We start from the raw sequence: 26,763 nt of genomic DNA on the forward strand, positions 1-26,763 counted from the left end.
TGTGTGCGCGCGCGCGCTGCGGCCAGAAAGAGAGCTGAGGTGAAGTGTCTCAGGAGCATCCTCGGCGGGCCTGTGTGTACTCTGCGCGCCTTGGTGGTGTGGAGCCTCGCGCGCTTCCCTTCCTCCAGTCGCGCCGCCATGTCCTCGCCGTCGTCTGGGGAGCAGTACGAAGAAGAGGAGGATGGCGCTTACGAGAGCCAGGCCAAGCGGTTGAAGCCCAGCGCCGCCGCCGAGGAAGGCGAGATCGAGTACGGGGCTGAGGAGGGCGAGAGCCGCCGGGAGAAGGCCGCCCCCCGCACGGGGGGATTCTCCTCCGGGGTAAGGAGGGAAAGCCAGAGAGCGCCGACTCTGGGCGCCGGCCTTCAGACTCCCGCCGCGCAGCGCGATCCTCCTAGGCAGGTCTACTCGGGAGCAAGTGGCGCTGCCTTCGTCGCGCCCGATTCCATCCCAAGGCTGTGTGTTTAGGATGGCAGCCTTAACGCCGTAGTGCCACCCCCGCGCCTCCCGCCACTCACCCCGCAAGTTGAAAAGAGAGAGAGCAGGGATTTCTCGTTTTTATTTTTGGCTTTCTTCTTGATCCTTTACAACAGTACAATGCCACGCGTGTTTTACTCGGCAGAAGGCCCCACTGTGTTCAGTTGTGGGCTTATCCTTGGCTAGGTATGCGTCTGGCTGCAGCCTACCTTGCCTTCGTTCTCTTCCAAAGAAAGCTTGCTAGAAAAGCTGCATCTTTCCTAGAAGATTGGTCGTATTTATAGCGCGCAGTTCTGGCCCTGCTCTATTCATTGGGGCTTCCTCGGTGATGCTCTGTAGACTTCAGAGTCCGCCTCGCTGAAATCAGTGGGCTTATTCCCTGGTGAACGTGCTGGGATCGAGCTGCAGTTACGTTGCAGCAGAACAAAAAGCGTCTTGTGGCACCTTAAACCTGAACAGATGGATGTTGGCATAAGCTTCTCTAGGGCCAGAGAGCCCCCTTAATCAGATGGATGGATCGGGACATTTTGTCCCATGAAACCTCATGTCACAACCCTTCTATTTGTCTTTAAGGTGCCACAAGACTCAAGTATACATAACTCCGCTTTTCCCTACAAAGAAGGATTTCTTGTGAGAGACTAGTACACTCAGCGGCCGTTTCCAACGAAATTATGTGGAGGTGAGAGTGTGTATTTCCATTTTCCGGAGGGAGATTTTCTCTAAGAAATACCTGAACTCCACTGTGTTTCTATTTTAATTTCATCATTTCTCATCTCCTCGTCTCCCAAGAAAATTGAGGGAGGGTCGAGCTGAGTATTGCAGCCCCCTCCTCTCCATATATGTGTGTCCATTTGCGTGTGTTACTCTTCCACAGTGAGTTTTGTGCATGGAGGCTATAGACTCCTTGTATCCTTTCCTTGCAAAAGAGAACAGTGGTCTGGGGTGTTTTTTTCTCTCCCTTTTAACGCTGGCGTGGGGAGAGACTGCTCTTATGTCTGTCATCTCTTCAGAAGGAGCCCCATAACGCTTGATAGGGAGCATATTTGTTGTATCTGTAAGTGCGTCATCCCCCTCAACCCAACCAAGCTGTAGGGACACTAGCGAGCTGGAGAGCACATGAGCTTTTGTCCTCTACTATGCCAGTTATCAGCAGTAGAGAGCAAACTGTCTAGAGAAGCCGTGGAAACCTGGCAGTTCTGAAGGGAATGCTGTCTTCTGCATTAAGACAGGCTAGACAGTGCTTTGGATCCTTTTGTCACCACAGTTCTGTGAACTGATAAATAACTTTGAAAAATCTTCCCTGATTTGGCATGTCAGGATTACGACTTTGAATCCCACATACCCATATCAAAGCTTTGTTTCCTCTTTACTGTCAATAATATGGATATGAATAAACTTCTGTAACTTTTAATAAGGCCCTTAAAAATACGATATAGATTTCACCATATGTGAATCCATTATATGTCAAAAATGGCACTAGTACTTTTTAAGTGTCAGTTAAAAGAACAAAATATGGAACTTGCAGAATGCCTTAATTGTTGCAAATGAATTCAAGCAAAAGACAAATGCTGAGAAGTATGTAGTTTTTGATTAATACTTTATATTACTAATTTAATCTGCTCTAACAACCCTGTGAGTAGAATAGACTGAGGAATACTTCCCTTAGTGAATTGAGGATAGATTTAAATCTGTCTCATTTTTTGAAATACCACCTTTCATTTAAAGGTAAAGTTGTGCCATCGAGTCAGTGTCGATTCCTGGCGCCCACAGAGCCCTGTGGTTGTCTTTGGCAGAATACAGGAGGGGTTTACTATTGCCATCTCCTGCGCAGTATGAGATGATGCCTTTCAGCATCTTCCTATATCACTGCTGCCCGATACCAGCAGGGATTCAAACCAGTAACCTCTTGCTCCCTAGACAAGTTACTTCCCCACTGTGCCATTAGGTGGCTACCTTTCATTTACTAACCCACATATAGAGAGTCAGTGCTGGCATGTTGCCATAGCTTCATGTCAGTGAACAAAAATGCAAAACAAGCAGCATTTTCAATCAAGCTGTATGTGCACAATGCTTTTGAGATTTCTAATGAAGTAAAAAAGTGATAAAGCAATATGATAAAATTTGTGCATTTAATAGATCTATAAAACATTAACTACTACAAGATTCTACTTCACATTACAAACACATCTGATTGCTGAAGCTTTGATATTGCTTAACTATTACCATTGTCAGTTTGTCATTGTTTTGCTTTTCCAGTTTGGGACTTGATTGTGTTTTGCATTTTATTTATGAAAATGTAATATACAACAGTATTTGGTAAGAAGACCCGAGATCTCCTCCACCCCATGTATGCATATCTTTTAATAAATGAAGTTATGAAGAAACTTTTTTGCTATTTCACATTAGAAAGCCAGATCTGATCTTGAGTTGTACATCATAGGGTATGAGCTAAAATGACCGAATTCTGTAGAGGCCCAGCCATTGTGATCCAGTACTCTTTCACTGGAAAGGAAAGTATGCCTTTCATGAGCTGTTTTATGTTATTGCTGGGGTTATAATCCATGGTTTGTAGGGGAATGTATAAATAACAAAAGGCTTTGAGATAGAACAGAACACTAGAGTTCTTAATGTAATTCGGATAATTCAGCAGGTTTTATGCTGATGATATGTGCTTTAGTTCAAACAAACCATACTTCGTGGATGTTTTTTGGATACTGGTTCAAGCAGTACAAAATATAAAGTTCCTTGTTACTACTGTCTCTCTGTATTTGACAGTCATCCTGTAAACCTTGTTTGGTTTTCTTTCTGGATTTATGAAATGAAATGTATGGGCCCTAATCCAAAGATCGAGTACATGGGTTTTCCATTGTCATCTTATAGGAGGGGAAAATTCTCTGGTCGTCTTTCCTGCCATAGTGTAAAAACCTTACATTCAGAGTGCATTCAAATTCTAGGATCAAGTCTTGGGCAGCCTTAATTCTGTGTTGGCATTGTTGGTGCAACAAAAAGTCTTTCCAGTTTATAGTTTTATTGAATAACTTGCTGTGCATGTAAGGGTGGTCCACCATATAAATGCAAAAGAGAGCTATGGAGTTCTTCCATGACCAGCACTTATGATTTACATAATTTCTATGCTGTATTTGTATTATTATATGCCACCTAAACATCAAATGTATACAATTTTATCTGTAAACATAGTGAGAAAATTATCTACTTTCCAAATGTATTCCACAGATCAAAAAGTACTGGGTATCCAGTGTCTTGCCCCATTTCAGAATGCCTCCTTTTATATGCTCTTCTTCACAAAATAATTTTAATAATATTTTACATATTATTATGTAAGAGAGGTGTGTGGTGTTCTGTATTGGATCTCCCTCTTTTTTGTGTGAAGATGGATTCAAATATTGTCCACTTAGTGTATCTACTGAGGGAAATAACACTTGGTGCTGGGGGAAAAATGTAATGGCCTGCCACCTACTTCTGCAGTGAGTACTGTGTGAAAAGCATAGGTTCTGCAGTCCTTCAGACTTATTATTTTTTTAAGCAGCAACAAAGCATACCAACAAAACTGTCAGAAGCAATGCCCTTTAATTCCATTAACCTTCTTTTCTTTGGTTAGGTTTGCTTTGGGGGAAGGGTTTGAACTATTTTGGAGGCTATTCCTCTGCTCTGTGCTGGTGCTACTTTCAAGAATAAAATGTCAAGCTTTTTTGTCATTTGGCAAGCCCAGTAACTTGCGAGTTAACTATATGTGCACGTCTTCAGAGCCCAAAGTAGCAAGTATGTTTAGACTTTAAAGTTCAAGGGTTGACTTACAATTTGGTGATTAATATTAATCTATATATTAAGATTTGAAAAATAAAAAGTTTAATAATTGTTCTTAGCAGGATGCAGGTGGAAGTCATCACAAAGTTTCTGTTTCTCCTGTGGTCCATGTCAGAGGGCTCTGTGAATCTGTTGTAGAGGCAGATCTTGTGGAAGCTCTAGAGAAATTTGGAACCATATGGTATGTTTAGCATATATTATATCTTGGTTAGCTTAAAGTATAAAAATAGTCTTCAATGCTTGTGCTGATATACCTTCTACTTATATATAAGCCTGAAGCATGGATATTCTAAATCCTTCAAAAGTAATTTTGGCTGCAGTTGACTCCAAAGTCGGGCCCTTGCCCATCCAAACATATTTTACTTGTACTCTGATTTCAAAAAGACACTTTCCTTCCTTTTTTTTTTCCCAGAGTGAAAAATAAATAGTAACAACTAGCAGTAGCTTTACTTGCTATCATTTGTATATACCACTTTTCAGTGGAAACATCTGCAAAGCGGTTTAAATAAAAGAAGACGGTTCCCAGTCCCACAAAGGGCTCATAATCTATTTTTTTCCCCTTTTATATAAAGCCTTTATTTTGTGGCCAACATTCTCTTTATTTTCTATTTTATTAATGTATATAAATATTAAAAAACACATTTTACAAATAAATATGTTGACCTTGTATGAATATACCAAAATTATAATGTTTACAGGCACATAAACCATACTTTATAAAAGAATAAATATACCTTTTAAGTACATTTCTTTAGAGTATATCAGAAGGATGAGTAATATCATTAGCTGAATGAGGTTTGTTTTGCCAGTATTAAATAAATTTACTTCAATTCTTTCTAAAAGTATTGTTCCAATCTCTAATTCTTATATTACTGTCAGTTTTGCTATTAAAACAAAATGATATAATTTTTCTTCCTGTTCTACCAACATAGGTGTTTCTAACTTCCAATATTTTGCAAAATATAACCTGCCAGCAATTAACATATAAGCCAGCAATTCATGAACACGCTTTTAAATAAGATGACCTTGCATTCTTATGTATTTCTTCTATCGTCAAAATATTACATAGGGTACATAGGAAGCTGCCACATAATGAGTCAGACCCTTGGTCCATCTAGCTCAGTTTTGTCTTCACAGACTGGCAGCAGCTTCTCCAAGGTTGCAGGCAGGAATCTCTCTCAGCCCTATCTTGGAGATGCCAGAGAGGGAACTTGAACCTTCTGTTCTTCCCAGAGCGGCTTCATTCCCTGAGGGGAAAATCTTACAGTACTCACACTTCTAGTCTCCCATTCATAAACCAGGGCAAACGCTGCTTAGCTAAGGGAACAAGTCATGCTTGCTACCACAAGACCAGCTCTCCTCCATTATTCTCCATTATTGTTTTTCATAGTCACATGTCCACCAAATATGAAAAAACTTTCTAGCTCTATTTTTCAATTCGGCACTTATTGTTGTAATTTATCTTAATTCTTTGCAGTATTTTGATATTATATACCATCTGGACAAAAAATATATACAATTTTTCTTGTATCTAAACATAGTAAAAAATTATTATCAACATTCCAAATGTATTCCCATAGATCAAAATGTACTGGGTAGCCAACATCTTGTCCCCATTTCAGCATGTATCCTTTTACTTGCTCTTCCCCACAAAATATTTTTAATAAAATTTTATATATAAGTGAGGAGCGGTGTGTTCTATTCTCAGATAAAAATGTTTGTTCAAAGTTTGTCCATGCTCTTAGGTCATCTCCCCTCCCCCCCCCCCCCCCCAGTTCCTTATTTGTAAATTCTTAAACCAGCATATATGTGGGTGGGGTTGTAGAGATGTTACCCCTTATAGGGATGTTTGGTGCCACAGGGAAAGGAACGTAATCTTTTAAAAAGAGGAGAGCAGGTCCTTATCTTCTATTTGCTGCTGCATGCAGCTTCCTGCTGTGGTGGTGCTTGTCCCAAGAACCTGTGCACTGCGCCGACACACGCACGTCATGCATGGGCACCATGTGCATGCCAGTGCCTCGGGTGGGTTCTTGAGACAAGCACCACCGCAGCAGACCTGCTCTCTTCTTTTTTTAAAGATGCCACTCGCAGCTCCCCTTCCTGCGGTGCTGAACCACAGTTTGTGCACATCCCTACCCATTTGTCTTTTAATTCTAAAGTCCAGAAGCTCTGAACTTGAAATATATCATTATATTCATAAAATCCTTTATCCTTCAATTTCTTAAATTAATTCAAAGTTAATTCTTAATCTAAAGTCCAGATTATAAATAACTGCTGCTGTTGGGGATATGTTGATAGACATATCCTTATATTTCAGATTTTTAGAAATCTGTTTACAAGGGAGAGTGGCACTAGATACTACTATGATGGAGATCCAGAGAAAAACTTGTCTACTTTAGTATGCTAGCTGTTCCACCAGCACTCCAGGTCCCCCCACCCCTTGGATTCAAGCAGTTCCACTATCCAGCGTAAAGAACTGCATGATACTATAACATTACATTTGCTAATCTGAAACTTCTTCTCTACTTTTCATCTTGTGATTTTTCTTCTTTGAAATGAGGTATTTTGTTTGCCCAGATAAATTTTTATTAGTTGCTGCCATGTTTTAACCTGTAGCTTACTTTCGCTTAGATCAGCGGAAAGAACTTGAAACAGAAAATTAATTCCTTTTCAACTAATTTAAATAGAAAGATAATCATCTTTACAATATTTCTAGCCGTGATAATTTTAACTTATGCCATTTTCTACCTGAAACTTTGCTTTTTGGTATAATTTATCATAATTATTTTTGAAGAAATCCTTTCCATTTTTCATTTTAGAATCACTTGAGTCTGTTATGGTTTAGGAAATATAATTTGGATGCATGCTTGCTTTGAATTCTTGTTCCTCCATTTTAATTCCTTTTCAGTTTTATCTCACATCTATTACTATCTTGGGTATTGGAAGATGGTAAATTTGACCCAACCCATTTTTAAAAGTGTTTCTCAAATTTGAATTCAAATGTGGTCAGTATTCTCTGTTGTGGCTCATTTACACTTGTAATTAATTGAAGACTGTAGATTGTTTGAATAAGTTTGGGTTATAATTGTATCTGTGCATTAGAACATAAGAACAGCCCTGCTGGATCAGGCCCAAGGCCCATCTAGTCTAGCATCCTGTTTCGCACAGTGGTCCACCAGATGCCACTGGAAGCCAGAGGCAGGAGTTGAGGGCATGCCCTCTTTCCTGCTGTGACTCCCCTGCAACTGGTACTCAGAGCCATCCTGCCTTTGAGGCTGGAGGTGGCCTATAGCCCTCTGACTGGTGCTTTTATTTTCAATCCCCTTCCTAATGATCCCTAGCATGGAATTGGCCTTTTTCACAGCTGCTGCACATTGAGTCGACACTTTCAACGAGCTGTCCACCACAACCCCAAGATCCCTCTCCTGGTCAGTCACCTCAGATCCCATCAACGTATAGTTGAAGTTGAGGTTTTTCGTCCCAATGTGCATCACTTTACACCTGCCAACACTGAACCACGTTTGCCACTTTGTCGCCCACTCATCCAGTTTGGAGAGATCCTTTTGGAGCTCCTCACAATCCGTTCTGGATTTCACTACCTGAAAGAGTTTGGTATCATCTGCATATTTGGCCACCTTGCTGCTTAGCCCTACTTCTAGATCATTTATGAATAAATTAAAAAGCACCTGTCCCAGTAATCCAGTCCCCTGGGGGACTCCACTTCTTATTTCCCTCCATCGTGAAAATTTTCCATTTATCCCTACCCTCTGTTTCCTGTCTTTCAGCCAGCTAGCAATCCACACATATACTTGTCCCCTTATCCCATGACCGCTAAGTTTCCTCAGGAGTCTTTGATGAGGAACTTTGTCAAAAGCTTTTTGGAAGTCCAGGTATACTATGTCAACTGGATCATCTTGATCCACACACTTGTTGATACTCTCAAAGAACTCCAAAAGGTTTGTGAGGCAAGATTTCCCTTTGCAGAAGCCATGCTGGTTCACTCCCAGCAGGGCCTGTTCTTCTATGTGCTTTACAATTTTATCCTTGAGGATGCTTTCTGTCAGTTTGCCTGGAACTGATGTTAAGCTAACCGGCCTGTAATTTCCCGGATCGCCCCTGGATCCCTTTTTGAAAACCAGTGTTACATTTGCTACTTTCCAGTCCTCTGGTACAGAGCCCGATTGCAGGGATGAGTTATATATTTTAGCAAGGAGGTTGGCAATTTCACATTTGAGTTCTTTGGGAATCTTGGATGGAATCCATCCGGCCCTGAAGATTTGTTGGGTTTCAGTTTTTCCAGACAGTTTAGAACATCATCTCTTGTCACCTCTGTCTGACTCAGTTCTTTAGCCTCCATCCTTGAAAAACCTGTTTCAGGAACAAGTATATGCTCAGTATCCTCTGCTATGAAGACAGACACAAAGGACTCATTTAGCTTCTCTGCAACCATATCCTCCTTGATAATCTCTTTTACTTCCTCATTGTCTAATGGTCCAACCGCCTCCCTGGCAGGTTTCCTGCTTCTTATGTATTTAAAGAAGTTTTTGTTATTCCCTTTGATACTTTTAGCTAAATGTTCCTCAAACTCTCTTTTTGCCTCCCTTATTGTCACCTTGCATTTCTTTTGCCAGAGTTTGTGTTCCTTTCTGTTCTCTTCATTTGGACAGGCCTCCCAATTTCAGAAGGAAGTCTTCTTCCCTTTTATGGCTTCCTTGACGGTACCCGTTAGCCATGCTGGCATCCTCCCAGACTTAGTGGTACCTTTCCTCCTTTTGGGTATACAATCTAACTGGGCTTCTAGTATTGCGGTTTTGAGTAAACTCCATGCACTCTAGAGCTAAGTGACTCTCCTGATTTTCGCTTTCAGCTTTCTTTTCACCATACTCCTCATTTTGGAGAAGTTTCCTCTTCTGAAACTCAAAATGTCTGTGTTAGACTTCCTTGGTGATTCTCTCCCCGCATGTATGCTGAATTTGATCACACTATGGTCACTGTTCCCTAAAGGGTCGATGACACTGACATCATGCACCAGGTTCTGGGTGCCACTCAGAATTAAGTCCAAGATCACCTTCTCTCTGGTTAGTTCCAAGACCTAGGGCTCAGTTATTCAGCATATCTAGACATTTGACCTCTTTGTCATGACCTAACTGTGAATTTACCCAGTCTATGTGTAGGTAATTGAAGTCACCCATTATTACAGCCCTGCCTCTCCTTGACGCTTCCTTGATTTCCTGCTGCAACTCCCAGTCACTGTCAGCATTTTGATCCGGAGGGCGATAGCACGTCCCCAGTAGCACGTTGCCTTTCAGGCCTTGTATTGTCACCCACAGGGTTTCTGTGGAGGACTCCAGTCCACCTAGGTTTTCTACCTTGTTAGATTCTATCCCTTCTTTAATATACAGTGCTACTCCACCTCCAAGGTGCTCATCCCTGTCCTATCTATAGAGTTTATATCCAGGGATAACGGTGTCCCACTGGTTCTCACTGTTCCACCATGTTTCTGTTATGCCCACTATATCTATTTCTGCATTAGCAACCAAGCACTCCAGCTCACCCATCTTGGCTTGGAGGCCTCTGTCATTGGCATATAAACACCTATATGCTGAATCTCTCACTTGATGTATGCTATCTTTCTTTTGATTTTTTGACCAGCTGGCACAGACTCCCGTCTGCTCTTTATGCGGTTCTGCTCTGTCCTCTTCTGTTTTATCTGAGTCCTTTGCACCTTCGCACTTTAAAGGATGGCTTTTGCCAAACCGGATAGTGCCGAGCTCCCGTCGGCAATTCCCCGGGCATCATTTTAAAAGCTGCTTTGCAACCTTTTTGATTTTAAGCACCAGCAGTCTGGTTCCATCTTGGTTCAAGTGCAGCCCGTCCCTTTTGTACAGGCCTTGCTTGCCCCAAAATGTATCCCAGTGCCTAACAAATCTAAACCCCTCCTCCTGGCACCAGCATCTCATCCACACATTGAAACCCCTCAGCTCTGCCTGTCTCACTGTACCTGTGTGTGGAACAGGTAGCATTTCCAAGAATGCTACCTTGGGGGTCCTGGACTTTAATACACTACCTGTCAGCCTAAATATGGCTTCCAGGACCTCCCGACTACATTTCCCCACATCATTGGTGCCGATGTACACCAAGACAGCTGTCTCCTCCCTAGCTCTGCCTAAGAGCCTATCTAGACACTGTATGATGTCCGCAACCTTTGCACTAGGCAGGCAAGTCACCGTGCAGTCAACACGCGGGTCACAAACGCATCGTTCTATACCTCTAATGATCGAATTGCCCACTACAAGGAGGCCCCCGGAGGTGTATCCCCTGTGCGAGAGGATATGGGCTCATCATCCATGGAAGGGGTCCCTTCTAAAGGAGCATTTCCCTCTTCCTCAGACCGATGTTGTCCATCCCCGAGACCTTCATTCTCCCTGACAGCAGAGGAGCTATCATCCCTGGAGTGGTTTGCCTCTATCACGTCTCTGAAGGTCTCATCCACATGCCTCTCTGTCTCTCTGAGCTTCTCCAGATCCGCCACCTTGGTCTCAAGGGAACGAATTTGTTCCCTGAGAGCCAGGAGCTCCTTGCACTGATCATACACCCATGACTTCTGCCCATGGGGCAAATAGTCATACATGTGACATTCTGTGCAACACACTGGGAAGTGCCCCCTCCCCTGCTGACCTTCTATCTTCATACTGTTTTTGTTGGCTGTTTACAGTATTTCGAGATAGTTTATTAGAAGGATAAGTCTCAGCTGTAATGGGCAGCTATTTAACTATCCAAACAGCCTTTCCCAAGAATATGAGGGAGGAATTTGTACTTACGTTCTCTTCTCCACCAGGCTCCTTGTGATCACAGAGGCTTGTTCCAGGCTCCCCCGCACACTTCCCGCTAAACTCCTGCAAAACTCCAATGTCCTGTTTGCTGTCCCTGTCCACTGTGCTGTCCGCATTGTTTCTTAAAGTTGAAGGAATCCTTTAAAAATGTGTTATAAGAACTTTTAAACTAAAATATTTAGGTTCCACTTTAATTTATGGTTTAAAACTGGCCTTAAATTTTGAACACTTACTGGTGATTTTTGTTCTTTTTTGCATAGCTATGTGATGATGATGCCATTTAAACGCCAGGCTTTGGTAGAATTTGAAGACATTGAGAGTGCCAAAAAGTGTGTGACGTTTGCAGCTGATGAACCGGTATATATAGCTGGGCAGCAAGCATTTTTCAATTACTCTACAAGCAAAAGAATTACTCGTCCAGGAAACACAGATGACCCCTCTGGTGGGAACAAAGTTCTACTCTTATCAATTCAGAATCCTTTGTATCCAATTACAGTGGTACGTCTTATTTTTAAGCATCACTTTAAATGACTTGAGTGCATCATACGTTCTACACTCAATGCAGAATAAGTATCGTCACATACATGCATAAGTTCTCCCTTCTGTGCAGAGTAATTTGTGTTAAAAGTTATGGGGGAAGAGGTATTTTTCTGTAGCAGTGTAAGTTTCTCTGGTTAACTACTAATTGGCTCTCTCATAAAGTCTTTGATGGATGTTTATTTGTCAAAAGACAGCTTCACACAGCTGCCTGAAAGTTGGTAAGCCACACGCTCCTGGCAGATATCTTGTTCAAACCTGCCCACGTCCGGTTCCATGCCGTGTTACTGAGATTATCCTGGCTTCATCCACCTAACTACAAATCTTGGTTTAGAAGTCAGGCAGAGGCTGAGAGCATCTCGTTAACACAGTGCAGGAACCAAACTTGGGTTTGGATGGCACACCTACTGGGAGTTTCCCAGCTTATTGACCTTCAGGCAATTGCATGAAGCCACTCAAAGTATAGTTTGAGCCAAACTGCACAGCCAACCCATAATTGGTAGGAAGAGATAGCAACAAAACTTCTTCCTGGGCAACACCATCCTATTGTATGTCTTTCTCTAGAATTGTCAATAGATTATGCTTTTTTCTATTATTCAGATGTTACTTCCTGTTTCCTATTTGTCACTGCTCATTAATTTGTCTTATAGAGTTATATATGGCTGTACTGGAGCGGTACTATTTGAGTTCTAGTGAATATATTTGAAACCTCAAACTGTGAGCCTTCCTTTTTCCTTTCTTTTTCTCTTTCTTTCTCCCTCTCTTTAACACTTTATTGACACTTTTTGTTTTATCACTATCTCCAGTTCCCCTTTCCCTCCTGCCCCCTTGCCCATTGATCTCCCGCATTCCACTTTTCTGACAAACTTAATAAGCATGTATAAAAATAGTAAAAACAAACACATTTTTAAAACCTAAGCAAATATATATAAAATATGGGGGGAAAATGTAATACATTCTACTCCTGATTCATGTGAGCCATTCTTTATTTTATCTGTATTGTTGGAGTTTTAGGGAATACTATGAATATCTATACTGCAGAAAAACAAAGTGTGATGTTGACACTAAATAACTTACCTCCAGTCTGTGGAGGCCTAATCTCTACTTTACAGATAATATATAAAGATTATTAAATTAGTTAAGGACATAAGAATTCTTGCAAACCTAGTGAATTGGAGAAGATAACGTTTAAAGTACATGGAGTTAAACTCTGAATTTAGATTTTCTGTATTGAATTGTACTGAAGTTTTTCTCTTTTGCTAAAATGTGTTTTATCTCATGATTATATATTACTTGGCGATGGAGAGAATGACATGCTCTCTGTAATTCAGGACTATTTTTTAAAAAACTTTCTGGAATATACCACAGGAATCTCCTTAAAATAGTAAATCCAAGTTGCCTCTTAAACAGTGATGCATTTCTTTGTTAATGCTTCTCATTTGATAACCTTCTTTAGATCCACTTTTATAGAATGTTCATAGGCAAAGCTATAATGTTGCAAATGTTTCAGCAGTTTCCCCTCTTCTTCTTAGGATGTCTTGTATACAGTGTGCAACCCTGTTGGGAAAGTACAGCGTATTGTCATATTCAAGAGGAATGGGATACAAGCCATGGTTGAATATCCTTTTTACAGTGTGTTTGTCTTATGTTTTGCAAACCTTTGTAGCTGACCACAAGGGATCCCACTGTGGCCTCAGTTAGGATAGATGTCCCTCTCATCTTCATTCTGTCAGACAAACAGCCCAGCTAGTGAAGCAGAGGGCTCCTCCTTTCTCCTTCACACATCTCCCACAGTGTGTGTGGTGGTGAAGGTGTTTATCTTCAGCAGTTGAGCACATCCTGCAGGCCAAAAGGTGTAGGAGAGGGATCTACATGTAAAAATAAATAACTCCATCCTGCCTATGTCCACCTGTTCTCCCCATTCCTGAAAATGATTTTGGTGTGCTGAGCATGCTCATCTGCTCCCATTGTCCATGGTTCCTCTCTGGTTCTTCTGATGATTCACATAGGAAGCTGCCATATACTGAGTCAGACCATAGATCCATCTAGCTCAGTATTGTCTACACAGACTGGCAGCAGCTTCTCCAAGGTTGCAGGCAGGAATCTCTCTCAGCCCTATCTTGGAGATGCTGCCAGGGAGGGAACTTGGAACATAGATGCTCTTCCCAGAGCGGCTCCATCCCCAAAGGGGAATATCTTACAGTGCTCACACATCAAGTCTCCCATTCATATGCAACCAGGGCAGACCCTGCTTAGCTAAGGGGACAAGTCATGCTTGCTACCATAAGACCAGCTCTTCTCTCCTGTCTTTTTTCATTATAGGAGGCTATCGAGTCCCTTTTTCATCTCATACACCATTCTGAGGCTGTCATAGAGATGCAACTATATATTCCTTGTGGTTTTTGTTTTACTATTTATAATATAAATAGCCTATATTCAGAATTTTGTGTAAGACCTCTCTAGCAGAAACACCAGCTTATGAACTAGCTCTACTTTAAAATTGAACACATTTTGGAAATCATTTGCTAGAAAAGATTTTTCAGATGCTTATTATAAGTAATGTGTAAAATTAAATTTGTAGGATTCCTATTGGCTTCATGGTGACTTGTCTCTATCTGTGTACCTAGATTGTTCATGAAGAAACTAAAAAATTGATGTCTTCTCATGTATAATTGAATACCCCCTTGATTTACCCCTGCTAACTGGGCAAAGAGACACCTTTCACAGTGTTGATTCTCTTTATATTAAGCAGGGGGAAAGCAACTGTCTATTCAACCCCAGCACAGCATCCCTTCAGTAGCTGCTGCTGGGTGTGTGTGTAGATTGTGAGCCCTTTAGGGACAGGGAACCATCTTCTCATTCTTTTTCTATGTAAACTGCTCTGAGAACTTCTTTTGTTGGAAAACAGTTCTTTTAAAGAGCCCCCAAATGATTACCATCAGTTACTATTTATAGTTTAAACATTGATTGGCTTGTTAGATTGAAGTAGGGGGAGAGAGGAGGAAAAGATTGGTTTAAATTAAAAATCCTTAACATGACCTATGTTTGAATCTGTTCTTTGTGCTCAGAAGGCAAAAGCAGCACTCAATGGAGCTGATATATATGCAGGATGCTGTACGCTAAAAATTGAATATGCAAGGGTAATATTCCTATCTCTTTTAAGTTCCTCTTTTCCTCTAGAAGGAAAACAATGATTGATCCAGTGTCTTTTTTTCTTTTCTTTTTTAAACAGCCTACACGACTTAATGTCATTCGAAATGACAATGATAGTTGGGACTATACTAAACCCTATCTGGGCAGACGAGGTAAGTGTGTTGGTATTTGTTCTAAACCTGTATCTTAAATTACATATATATGTATATAAGGTTAGCTTTTCTAATGCATTAGTAATTTCAAGTCAAGTATCGCTGGTGAAGCTCTGTTGTAAAAAGGCATCCTGGAAAAGAATAACTCTCAACATTAGTGCCCCCTGCTGGTTATATTGAGTTATGTATTTAGTTCAACAAGGAGCCCACACATGCAAGCATGTTTGCAGTACAAGGACTTGCATTTCTCCAAGCAGCTCTCACTCTTTGGAGGAGAGGACACTGATGCAGACTATTCCTACAAACTTGCACACTGCTTCTCCATGGAAAGAATTTTCCCCATATGTTGGACAAGTCATTAAGAAGGATAGAGGACTCCAGCAGGCTGACTCTACACTTCATCATGCACCACATCGGCATCATGAAATGGCCCTCTGAAAAATCTCAGACTTGCAACTCACCTTGATTGCATACTGCATGCACCATCACCACAAGCATATCAAGGAGGACACTTCTGGTTTGCATGGTATGAATGCCATGGTAGACTGTACCCATTCTAATATGACTTGCATGTGTTTCCAGTCTTATGTCCCTTAAGATTACAGTTGCAGAATGAAACTCCTTAAAATGGAAGATCCAAACACTTGTCTCTCTCCTGTACATTGTTGTAATTTTCTTTTCTGTATGTAAGAGAAAATTGAAGTCAGGTTTTCCAGTGTAAATGTTGTCTCATAGTTAACTGAAGGACTATTCAAATATAACTGGAACTTGGCAGCAGCCTGTCAAATAAGTCCCCTTAAGTACCAACATTTTTGTCACAAGGTATAATTTGTCTAAACATTTTTAACCACAGAGCATAGGTGGAACATTACTTTAATCAGAAACACTTTCATGAATATGTTTTTAAAAAAGAAAACATTCCTTATGTAGTCTGACTTCTGTAAATATTCTCTGTAACAAAATGACTTGTATATAATTTGCTGTAATGTACTTTTTGAAAATCTAGGCATTTATTACATGGAGTTGAGAACTTATTAAGGTAGAGTATCTTCTAAGTTTTAAATATGAAAAATGAAGGCCAACTAGCCTTTTTAACTGTTAACAAAAGGTTGGGTTTTATCAGTAATGCTTTGGCTTGTAAAAATGTACTATTAAAACTTAGGCCTTGAACATGCAGAATTAAGTATTTGTAAAAGGTTAACAAGGGGGCTGCAGTACTGGTTAGATTGTCCAACCTCTTTTCTTAAGCTAAAGCTCAAAGTTCATTTCAGAATGACATACATAAAAAGAGATTGCAGAGGTAGTGTGGATTACCCGAGTTGACTTAACTATTCACACTATTGAGTTTCTGAATCGAGCAGATACCTACTCACGCAACTGGAATACATTCAGTTCAGATACTGCTTATGAACTGTGTGTTCCAGTAAATGAAATCATGGGAAATGAGAATCATTTAAAAAGAAAAAGAAAAACTAGTATGCCCAAGGGCTTGAGCACATGCAGTGGGATTTTTGACTTTTGAGCAGACTCCATGCCCTATCGCAAACTACTTTTGAAACCCCCCTCCATTCCAGAGAGGTTTGCCATGAGGCCTTGTGGGCTCCTGTTCTGAAAAATTAAATTCCAAACCTCCCTTGGACATGTAGTTCTTTGGATCCAGCCCACATATCCTCCCTGTTTTCTTCTAGTTGCACCCCTGTTCCTAGACATGTGTTGCAGAAGTTGAGTTTACCATTTCATAGTATCTATAATATAAAGAACAATGCAATACAGTAGCATTTCTAAATTAGTTCTATTTGTTTACTCTAGAGCAAGAAGTAATGAACAAGAGTGCACATACAGTTTGACTGAAACAGCATTTCATTGTTTAACTCTGGAAGCTAGTCCCCGGAGCAGTTCTAGTGAAGCAATACAGGGCATGCTTGCAGCATTTCCTCTTTATGTTGTGAGCAGCATACTAATTGAGGAGGGGTGAGCAATGCCTTGAGCTTGGAGGGTACACTAGAGATGTCTTGTAGGTTTTTCCAGTGCATTTCTTGGCATTTTAACAGGAGTGTCTTGCACAAAAGTGTCTCTGTAGTAGGCTGCTTAAGATTCATTCTTCAAGCCATCCCTTCTACATTGGTTGGCTTTTGTTTTTGCCTTTCTCAACCAGCCTGCAAAATTCTGGCTTCAGCAAAAACGTTCTTTGTGAAAGAGGCTTCTGTTTGGGTTTTTCCCCCACAGAGGAGAATGGGACCACATTTAGTTTTTACTTAATTTCATCAACAAAATTGAAATGACAATCTCTAGCTGCTGCAGTATTTTGTTTGATTGCCATCCCATCCTTTCCCTAAAGCACTCTAGTTCCTTTTCCGGTTCATAGCAACTTTGTGAGGTAGTTTAGGCTGAGGATCCGATTTTCCCCAAGGATACCCAGTGAACTTTGTAGCAGAGTGGTTTCCATTTCCAAGCTCATAATTGCCATTTCATCATACTGGACATTCTAAGTGTTAAATGTGCTGGCTAGTGTATTGCTGCTTCTCATTGTCACGGATCCTGCACTCGTCTGTCTCTTAGGGTTACTTCAGACACTTGTTTAGACACCATATAGGAAAGAGTATGCACACTTGTAAGTACATTGAAATGGACATTAGTGCAATCTACTGTAGTGATGCACTTTCAGATTGCATGCTTTTTCCTGCATAGACAATATATTGTCTATAAAATAGCTTCTAGTTCAAGGCCATATGCATACTTCAGCAGCAGTATCTTCTCTTTCTCTTAGAAATAATACTTTTAAGAACAAGTTGTGTTCTTAAAAACTTTCCCATAAGCCTTCACGGTAATAGATTATTTTTCATAAAACTCCTGCAGCTCTAGTGAAGTAGACATGATCTTATGTGCTTTTGAGAGGGGAATAAGAAAACCTAATTGTTACAGTACTAAGTTTGATCAAAACAAATATCCACAGGGCACTTTTTTATTCCAGCTTGTCCATTTACAACACAATCCTGTGCATAATTTTAATATAAAAATCAAACATTAAATACTTACCTGGGAGTAAGTTCCATGGAATGAAGTTGTACGTACTTCTGAGAAACATGAATAGTACTGTGCTGTTACTCAGAAGTTCCACTAAAATCGGGGGAAGCTTCTTACAAGTGATGGGATGCTGAAATCTCCTCTCCCCCGCCCCCAACCCCCCCCCTCACTTCTTCACCCAATACCTAATAAAATGATTGTAAAAGCACGTACCTAATTCATTCATTTTGAAAAGATCGTGTCAATTAAAAAATCTCAAACATTAAAAAAATTACTTCCAATTGAGCTCTTATTAAACTTAATGATTTCAGTACCCTGATTCAGATGGTATGTGGAGTCAGGCCCAAATCCCAGTTTTGTGTGATGTTCCCATGCACCTGCTCCCCCTTCCCTTTGCACTTGAATGAAGGAAAGGTTTTTCTTCCAATCCTGGCTTAGGTTTAGAACAAGCCAGGATCTGTTGTGACATCCAAACTGGGTAGTACTGGCTTATTCTTACCAGAGTTTCCAAACAAAGTAGGATCTGAAACTGGGATATGATCCAGGATCAAATCAGGATTCAGTCCTGACCTTGCTTGACATCTGAACCAGGCCAATGGGGTACAAGTAAGCATAGGCTTACCTTTCCCAATGAAAGAAATGCTACTTTGCATGGGTGTTTCTCATTTCTCATTGCTTTGCAACTGACTAAAGTACTGGTATTTCAAACTGCTTAATGAAAGCAAGCAGTGTAGGTTAAAGTTAACAGCTGCTTACAAAGAGTACACATTCATTGGGCTATTATAAATAATTACTTTAGGTTGGTACACTGCTTTCATCCAGTAGTGTTGACCCCTTGGTTAACTTTACATTATTGTATAAAATGAAGTTTGCTGAAAGATTTTTCATTGTTAAGTGTTTAAGAGTGGCATTTTATTGCAACTATAGATTGTAATATTCTTAATAGTGTAGTAGTCTTCTCAGCACTCCCCCAAATCAATAGCTGTTGATGTAATTATGTATGTACAAAATATGGTGCTCTCTGTTTACTGATTATGAAACCATGTAATACAGGTTGTTGTTGGATTATGCTGAAACTTCTTGAAAGAAGCCCACTTTGAAAATGTGTTGCTGTTGAAGCTAATAGTGTGATTCAGGTACTGTCCTTCAAAAGTACTGCGTTTACAACTTGTTTTTATAAGAATTATAGGTGATTTGTATTCTGCAGTATTATGTGATGTTAAGAGAACTCCCAGTTTTCTTAGGTTTAAAATGTCAAAACTTCTCATATGCTATATTTTTGTGCCAATAATAAGCTTGGTGTCCTACAGCTATATTCGGTGTTCTAGCAAATCAATTTTAATGAATATCTTAAAAGTAATTTCTTAAAAGTATCTGGCTGACCACTATTGGAAACATGATGCTGGGCTTGATGGACCCTTTGGTCTGATCCAGCAGGACTGCTTTTATGTTCTTAACCAGAAAACACTTTTTGTTCTTACTGATGAAGTTCCAGTGTCTTGTGTGTCTTTTTTGTTTTGATTTTTAACACTGCCTTTTCTCCTTAGAAAGAGGGAAAGGTCGTCAGAGACAAGCTATTCTCGGAGAGCACCCCTTTTCATTTAGACATGATGGCTATGGTGAGTGTTCTGGTGTGATTTATGATTTCCAATGTGTTCATAAACCTCTGTTGGTTATACGGAAAGCATAGTTGGCACAATTGAAGATGTTTTGATGAAAAAGGGAAATTGGTCACTGCAGATTTGTGTGTTGAAATGTGGTTTCTCTCATTTATATATATTTATAGATCTAGATACAATATTAACAGATATAACAAATCTAAATATTTTTATATCATTCTTCAACCAAGGTTCTCAAAGCAATTTACATAGAAAAATAAATACATAAATAAGATGGTTCCCTGTCCCCAAAGGGCTCACAATCTAAAAAGAAGCATAAGGGAGATACCAGCAACAGCCACTTGCTCAACAACAGGGCCAATTGCTCTCCTTCTGCTAAATATAAGAGAATCACCACTTTAAAAGGTGTCTCTTTACTTAGTTTGTTCTCTGTTTACAGCTTAGCTGATGGTGGCTAAAACTTCATTTTAACTTCTTATGAAATATGTAATTGAAGGAGTCAAGTTACTCCGATTATGAAGAGAAAACATTGTAGCATTTAAAACTCTTAATTTTTTTAAATGTGCAGATGGGATCAAAGTGTTCCAACCAAGTTAACTTTGTCTTTAGGATCACATGGTCCTCTGTTACCCTTACCGACCCGATACCGAATGGCGTCTCGGGATACTCCGGAGCTTGTTGCTTACCCGCTTCCACAGGCCTCCTCCTCTTACATGCATGGGGGGAATCCTTCAGGTTCTGTTGTCATGGTTAGTGGATTGCATCCGCAAAAGATGAACTGCTCAAGAGTCTTCAACTTATTCTGCTTGTATGGGAACATAGAAAAGGTAAAATAAAAAAAAAAGGCTAGATAACATTACCTTAAAGAATGAACAATTTCTGTAAATGAGCAACTAGTGTCATATTCTCCAATAATATCTGCAAATCTAAGTTTTTGTTCTTTAAATGGCATTTTCTGTTCCTTTCTAAATGCTACAGGTAAAGTTTATGAAGACTATTCCAGGCACAGCATTAGTGGAAATGGGTGATGAATATGCTGTTGAAAGAGCAGTCACACATCTCAATAATGTCAAATTATTTGGAAAGAGGCTTAATGTTTGGTATGTATGCATCCCATCTGTTGTTTTAATACTCACTGCAAAGCCTATAATGTGAATGTTGTTTAACATTGGCCATTTAGGTATTAACTGGTCAAAATAAAATCTGAATGGTACTTTTAAAAGTCTAATTTTTTACAAAAAATATTGTTCCTATTACTACTAAAATAAAATATTAAATATAACTTTTTATTTCTGCTAAAATATTAAAATGCATGAATGTTTTGGGCTGCAAAGAGGTGCTGTTAAATATATATTCTTTAATTGTAGTGTGTCCAAACAACATTCAGTTGTTCCTAGTCAGATATTTGAGCTCGAAGATGGGACAAGCAGCTATAAAGACTTTGCAATGAGCAAGAACAACCGTTTTACCAGTGCTGGCCAAGCATCCAAGAATATCATCCAACCACCCTCTTGTGTGTTGCATTACTATAATGTTCCATTGTGCGTAACTGAAGAAACCTTTGTAAAGGTAGGAACGGAAGCTGCTGGATCATAGCTTTTAAGTGTAGTCTAGACATCAAATATTGTCTATATTAACCCCCTTATAATAGACCTCCATCTTTAAACAAAAAAATTGTATTGAATGCTATAGCTTTTTACAAACAAGTTATTCAACTGCATTATGGAAAGAACTCTCTGTGTTGGTATGTTAAGTAGAATATCTTGGTGTTTTCACAATGAAACAAATAGTCTTTGTTAGAGTTTAAATTTACGCTTAATATTTTCAGGCAGTTAAGGTATTTCCCTCCATAAGCTTTTAACCTGCTCTTGTACCTGGCAGGTTTTGTGCCCCTCTGTTTCATACTATCTGTTAAAGCCTTTTCAGTATCTGCAACTCGACGGTCATGCTGCTTGTTGACACTCTTCTGTGTATCATGCCTTGACTCCTTTGATTGCATCTGCACAGCTGTCAGTATGTAGGTTGGTTGGTTGTGCATCACTTACACACTGATACATGATCAAGCTGCAGAATCCACAGCACTGACTGGCATGATGGTAGTACAGTTGTTGTACTAATGTTTGCATAGAATCAGGAATCATTACTGACTATTACTGATTGGCTTTCTACTAATGTACCAGCAGCAGTTCTGCAGTGTCCACCAGTGATGGGAACACAATACTGGGTTTCTGATATGCAGTGTGTTGTCAGCCAGAGTTTTTCTCACTGGTTTTGTCCTTCTGGATATCGAGTAATGGCAGCTTTTTCCCTTCTGAAATTGCAACTCATCCTCTTGCCTTACTCACAGAAGAGTCCATAACTTAATATTTTTTGTACCGTTCCTTTGAGGGTATATACCTTAATACTTAATATACTGTTCCTTTGAGGGTATTTGCACTCAGAAAATGCATGAGTGTGTGTTTGCTAGATTTTTAAGAATACTTAAGCAAGAATAAACTGCCTTCACAGCAGGTACTGCTATGGACAGGGGTTCACATAATTTTAAAGACTCGTTTCTCAAGTGAGTGCCAGCAGAAATGGTTCGATACAGATATCGGACATCTCGCTAGCTCCTCCTATGCCACTTGAGTGGCATCTGCTTCTCCTGCTACCCTTGCCATTGCTCCTACCACCCTTGGTGCTCCTGTTGCCCTTGCCACTGCTTGCCAGCAGCTCTCTAGTCCAATCAGAAGCGGAAGAGGCCCTGTTCCTGTCTACAGACAGAAATGGGGCCTTCCCCCTTCTCAGCAGTCAGAGAGCTGTTGGGAATGGACTGTGTGCAATTCATTTCCAGCCTCTCTCAAGCCGCTTAGAAGCAGAAAAGTCCTGTTCCTTTCTGCAGATAAGAACAGGGTCTCTTCTGCTTCTGAGAGCCGCAGAGAGCTTCTCGCAAGTGGCAACAAGGGAACAGTGGCGAGGGCAGCAAGAGCCACAAGAAGGGAGCAGTGGTGAGGCCAACCAGCCAACAAGAGGAGGGTACAGCCCCAGATGGTACTCCATTTGAGCATTTAAAAAACCAAACATTTGGGGTACTCTTTTACAAATTGTTGGTGCTTATCAGTATCCAAGTACCACTTATGTGAATACCTGACTATGGATTAAAACTAGGTGAACTTGCTCTTTTTACTGAATAGTGATTTAGCAATACAATTCTGAATGAATCTGCTGTTCAGTAAAATTCAAGGCAAGTTGATTCTCTTGACCATTCACTGGGATGAGGGGAGGGGAGGCAAGTTACCTTGCCACTTGTCCCACTGGAAAATTACAAAATTAAGGTGGCATGAACTGTAATCTGGAACAAGCCTGACACCACCTTTCTACTGTGAAATCGTCTAGGATATGATGCTTGCTATTTAACTTGACCATATTTCCACTTCGTTGTTCCTCTGACAGCTGTGTGATGATCATGAAGTTCTGACCTTTATCAAATACAAAGTATTTGATCCAAAACGTAAGTAAACATTTTATTTAAAACTTTAAAAAAAACCAAAACACAACCTATTGATTCTGACAAGGGGAAAAAAAAACATTTTAACTCTTGTTTTGACAGCTTCAGCCAAAACACTCTCTGGTCTGTTGGAATGGGAATGCAAGACAGATGCAGTGGAAGCTCTTACTGTACTTAATCACTACCAGATAAGAGTCCCCAGTAAGTCGTCGTATTTTTCAATTTATTTCAACTTGTCAGTTGGATAAAAGTTGGGTTGGGCATGCAGTGGGGTCTATTGGCCAGTCTGAGCTTGATACGATATCTTCCAATAGACAACTTGTCCTGCATTGACATGGTTGAGCAAAGCATGTCCATACTGTAGTTTCACATTTGTACACTGCTGCTTGTCCTCATTACACCATAAAAAGCTGTCTCTTAGAAAATGGTGTTAAATGGTTACTTTAGCTAGAATAGGGCTAGTTTCTTTCTTATCACAGAACTTTGTGACTAGGTTCTGGTTAGGGATGTGCATGAACTGGTTCGTACACTTTCACGAGAGGGGGGGCTTTAAGGGGCAGAGAGGGTGCCCTTACCTTCTCTGCTGCTTTCCCCCCATCAGTGCTCTCCCCAAAACAACTGGCAGTAGCGTATCTCCCTGCAGCCCTGGTAAGCATCATACCGGAAGTGGCCGAAGTGCGTGCACACAGCACACATGCATGCATTTGCCACTTCCAGTTTGACACAAGGAGGCACCCTCCCTGCCACTTAAAGACCCCTCCCTGTCTCCAAACACCCTGAACACCAGACTGCCAGGGGTGGCAGGTTCATGATAGTGCAGAATTTGTTCATGCTAATTTTGTTAAGCGGATGTGATTTGTGTCCTTACCATCTAGTAGCCATCTTAAAATGGCTCCACTTTGGGTAAACGGGTACAGATATTAAAAATCATACAACATTTATGATTTTGCTACTATTGCTGTATCCCATCCACATGTAATATGGGAGGAATGCTACGCTTCAGGGAAGAGCAGTGGTGGTGGTTGACCACTCCCTCTCCCACCCTGCCTGAGCCATTGTTGGAAGGGGGAGGGAGGGAGAGAGAGAGATACACATACATATGTGTGTGTGTGTGTGTGTGTGTATATGTATGTGTGTGTGTGTGTGTGTGTGTGTATGTATATGTATTTATGTCTATATATACACACACACGTGCACACAAAGCGTGCGTGCTTTTACAAAATGCCTAAGTTCTAAGAGTTGACTAATGCTAGTATATGTAAGTTTGTATAGTCAGCTAACACATTGGCTAATAGCAATACTCCATTTCGCTTTTTCAGTTCAAAGGGAAAGCCAGTGAAACTGTGCATTAACCACTCTTCAAAAGGTTTAATTATTGTTACTGCTGCAACTTAAGCCTTTGGGCTCATGGCAAGCCATTGAAAGCAGGGGGATTTTCTTGCTCTGGTGACTGCCCACTCTTATTTTTTTTAAAAAAATTAGGCTAGATAAGCATTCTTGCATTGGAATTATACAACAGAAAAGTGCAGGGCTTTCAAATAATATACACTTTGATATGCCGGTATGGATGGAGAGGTCATGCATCTCTAGTGATAATCACAAGAAATATCCAATAGAAGCTTGCACAACCACCTTTCAGCAATCACAATGGATGTACTACCTAGGGGGAAGATATGTTTCTGACAAGAATATATTGCAGGTCTGAGTGCTGGGATAATACCATATATCCCTGTAGCAGAAGTGCAGCCATGAGGAACAGCATGTAGAAAGAAAGAGCTTTGCTTCTCATGCTGCGTATTTCTAGTGACACAGTAGAAGCAGTTGTTTGTTTCCACATAGCCGGTTGGATTTTGATGTATTATGTAAAGCATTGTGACGCCAGCCCAGTATTTCATAGCCACTTCTCTAGCAGAGATGTTAAAACAAACGCTGTCTGAAGAAAGCTTTGCTACTCATGCTATGTACCTCTAGTGACACATTCTGCGAGTAACTGTTGTTGCTCTTTGTTTCTTACAGATGGCTCTAACCCATATACCTTGAAGCTTTGCTTCTCCACTTCCTCCCATTTGTAGAGCAGAGGACAGCATTCTTGGAGCTCCTTTCATCTTTTATTTCCAAACTTGAAACTATGTTGGTTCACAAGCTCTAAACTACTTGCTCAGTCTCCTTGTCTCAATTTAACTTAAGTTCATTTTTGTTTTGTAATAAATGGATGTCTATAAACACCATTTTTCTTTTGCCTAAAAAAAAGAGTAGATGTCTTAATAGTATAATATGTAGAGCTTGTTCCCTTGTCTAATTGTTATCTACAGGTGTTTGAACTGCCTTGTGGGTAGCATGTGCAGATAAGCTGTAAACTGTTCCAGACCTTCAACTACAATTTCCATACCACAGTAAAATGTATACTTTCGTTAAAGGATTTATAATGGGTACTTTCCACTTAGGCTTAAAGGGCAAGTAGAATTATTATATTGGGATATTAGTTGTAAAAATCCTGGTTACTATTGTTGGTTACACTGTATGTGCTGTAACAACTCTTAAAAGCAGAACTGTGTTTATAAAAATAAACTTTTCAGATTGTGCACACTGATTTTTAGTAATGTAAAGGTATCTTATTTTTAGAAAGAAGCTTCACAGGAGAAAAGTGAATACTTTTTTGCAGAATGGATTTAAACTTACTTTAAATTGTCCTTTCAGAATAATTTTTTCACCTGCGATGGCATGATGTCCTTATTGCTAACCCTAGCCTGGAAACTATGTGCATAAAATAAAACTCTTGACCATGAATAATTTTTCTTATTTATTTGGTAATCTTTGGTATTGAATTAAACCACTGTCAAAGGTGGTTCTTTGATGTGGTCTCTGTGTTGTACACTCATGGGCTTTGTGCCCATGCAGAGATTTCGCCAGGAATGTTCCAAGCTTCTGTTCTCTCCAAGTTTCAGCAGGAACCCTGCCCCCATGAGTAATATGTGGCTATGCCTTCTCTCCCTTAAGTTCTCATTGTCTGCTGTTCTGAAGACTTCATTTTACGAACACTTTGAACTTCTCTGTAAAACAAAACAAAAAACCCACCCTCTTTTATTATTCTCTCCCCTGTTATTTTTATATCTTTATTTTTATCTTTACTCTTATTTGTTGTAGTTTCTCAGTCTTTCCCTTTTTGTGTTGTGTGTTACACCTTTCCCGGCTGGGAAGAGAGGAATCCACTTATATCCTCCAGCATGTGATCTTTTAATATAAACAGGATTCTCCAGAGGATAGCAAAGCTCTGAGAATTATAGAGCATTGCTACAGGGAGAGGAGGTAGCTTAGCTGAGCGTTCTCATTTTTTGTTGCAGTGAGGAAGTGCTGATCTTCCAAAGTTTAAGAAATAGTTCACAAAACTGTGTGTGTGTGAGAGAGAGAAATTGACTTACTGTTTTATCTAACCATGTGGCTGTTTGCCTGTGTACATCGCTAGCTTCCTGAGGAACTTGCATGCACAGTCAGTTAAGAAAAATAAGCATTTAATCTGGATAGTGGTTCCATCATCCATAAATAGTGGGTTCTGCGCCTGCGCAGATCAGCTTCGGGTAGAATTCGTTAGCTCCTCGCGACGCCAGCAACCGCCTGTCGCACGTGACTGTAGTAGCCTCTAGTGGCGGTTAGGTGTGTCT

General features: G+C 40.2%; 1 protein-coding gene across 4 annotated transcripts; it reads left to right on the forward strand.

Annotated features, from left to right (window-relative positions):
- HNRNPLL (heterogeneous nuclear ribonucleoprotein L like) lies at positions 1–25,894 on the forward strand. Of its 4 annotated transcripts, XM_053243359.1 has the most exons (14): positions 191–318; positions 1,048–1,153; positions 4,362–4,480; positions 11,393–11,630; positions 13,202–13,287; positions 14,713–14,809; positions 14,902–14,974; positions 19,546–19,617; positions 20,227–20,444; positions 20,596–20,717; positions 20,985–21,186; positions 23,050–23,107; positions 23,207–23,305; positions 25,121–25,894. In XM_053243359.1, the coding sequence occupies exons 4-14, from the start codon at positions 11,400–11,402 to the stop codon at positions 25,174–25,176; spliced, it is 1,314 nt and encodes a 437-aa protein (XP_053099334.1). In that variant the 5' UTR covers positions 191–318; positions 1,048–1,153; positions 4,362–4,480; positions 11,393–11,399; the 3' UTR covers positions 25,177–25,894. The 4 variants fall into 4 exon arrangements, with proteins under 4 accessions (XP_053099316.1, XP_053099323.1, XP_053099341.1 ...); XM_053243341.1 differs by lacking the exon at positions 1,048–1,153 and having other exon boundaries at positions 1–318; positions 4,359–4,480; XM_053243348.1 differs by lacking the exon at positions 1,048–1,153 and having other exon boundaries at positions 1–318.
- The last annotated feature ends 869 nt before the right edge of the window (positions 25,895–26,763 follow it).

This window comes from Hemicordylus capensis, chromosome 1 (genome assembly GCF_027244095.1).
Source record: "Hemicordylus capensis ecotype Gifberg chromosome 1, rHemCap1.1.pri, whole genome shotgun sequence".
Classification (NCBI taxonomy): Eukaryota; Metazoa; Chordata; class Lepidosauria; order Squamata; family Cordylidae; genus Hemicordylus; species Hemicordylus capensis.

Coding starts and splice junctions, on each gene's coding strand:
- HNRNPLL (XM_053243341.1), top strand. CDS start 139: ATGTCCTCGCCGTCGTCTGGGGAGCAGTACGAAGAAGAGGAGGATGGC. Junction 13,288..14,712: donor GGGATACAAGCCATGGTTGA/ATATCCTTTTTA, acceptor AACATGACCTAT/GTTTGAATCTGTTCTTTGTG. Junction 23,306..25,120: donor CTACCAGATAAGAGTCCCCA/GTAAGTCGTCGT, acceptor TGTTTCTTACAG/ATGGCTCTAACCCATATACC.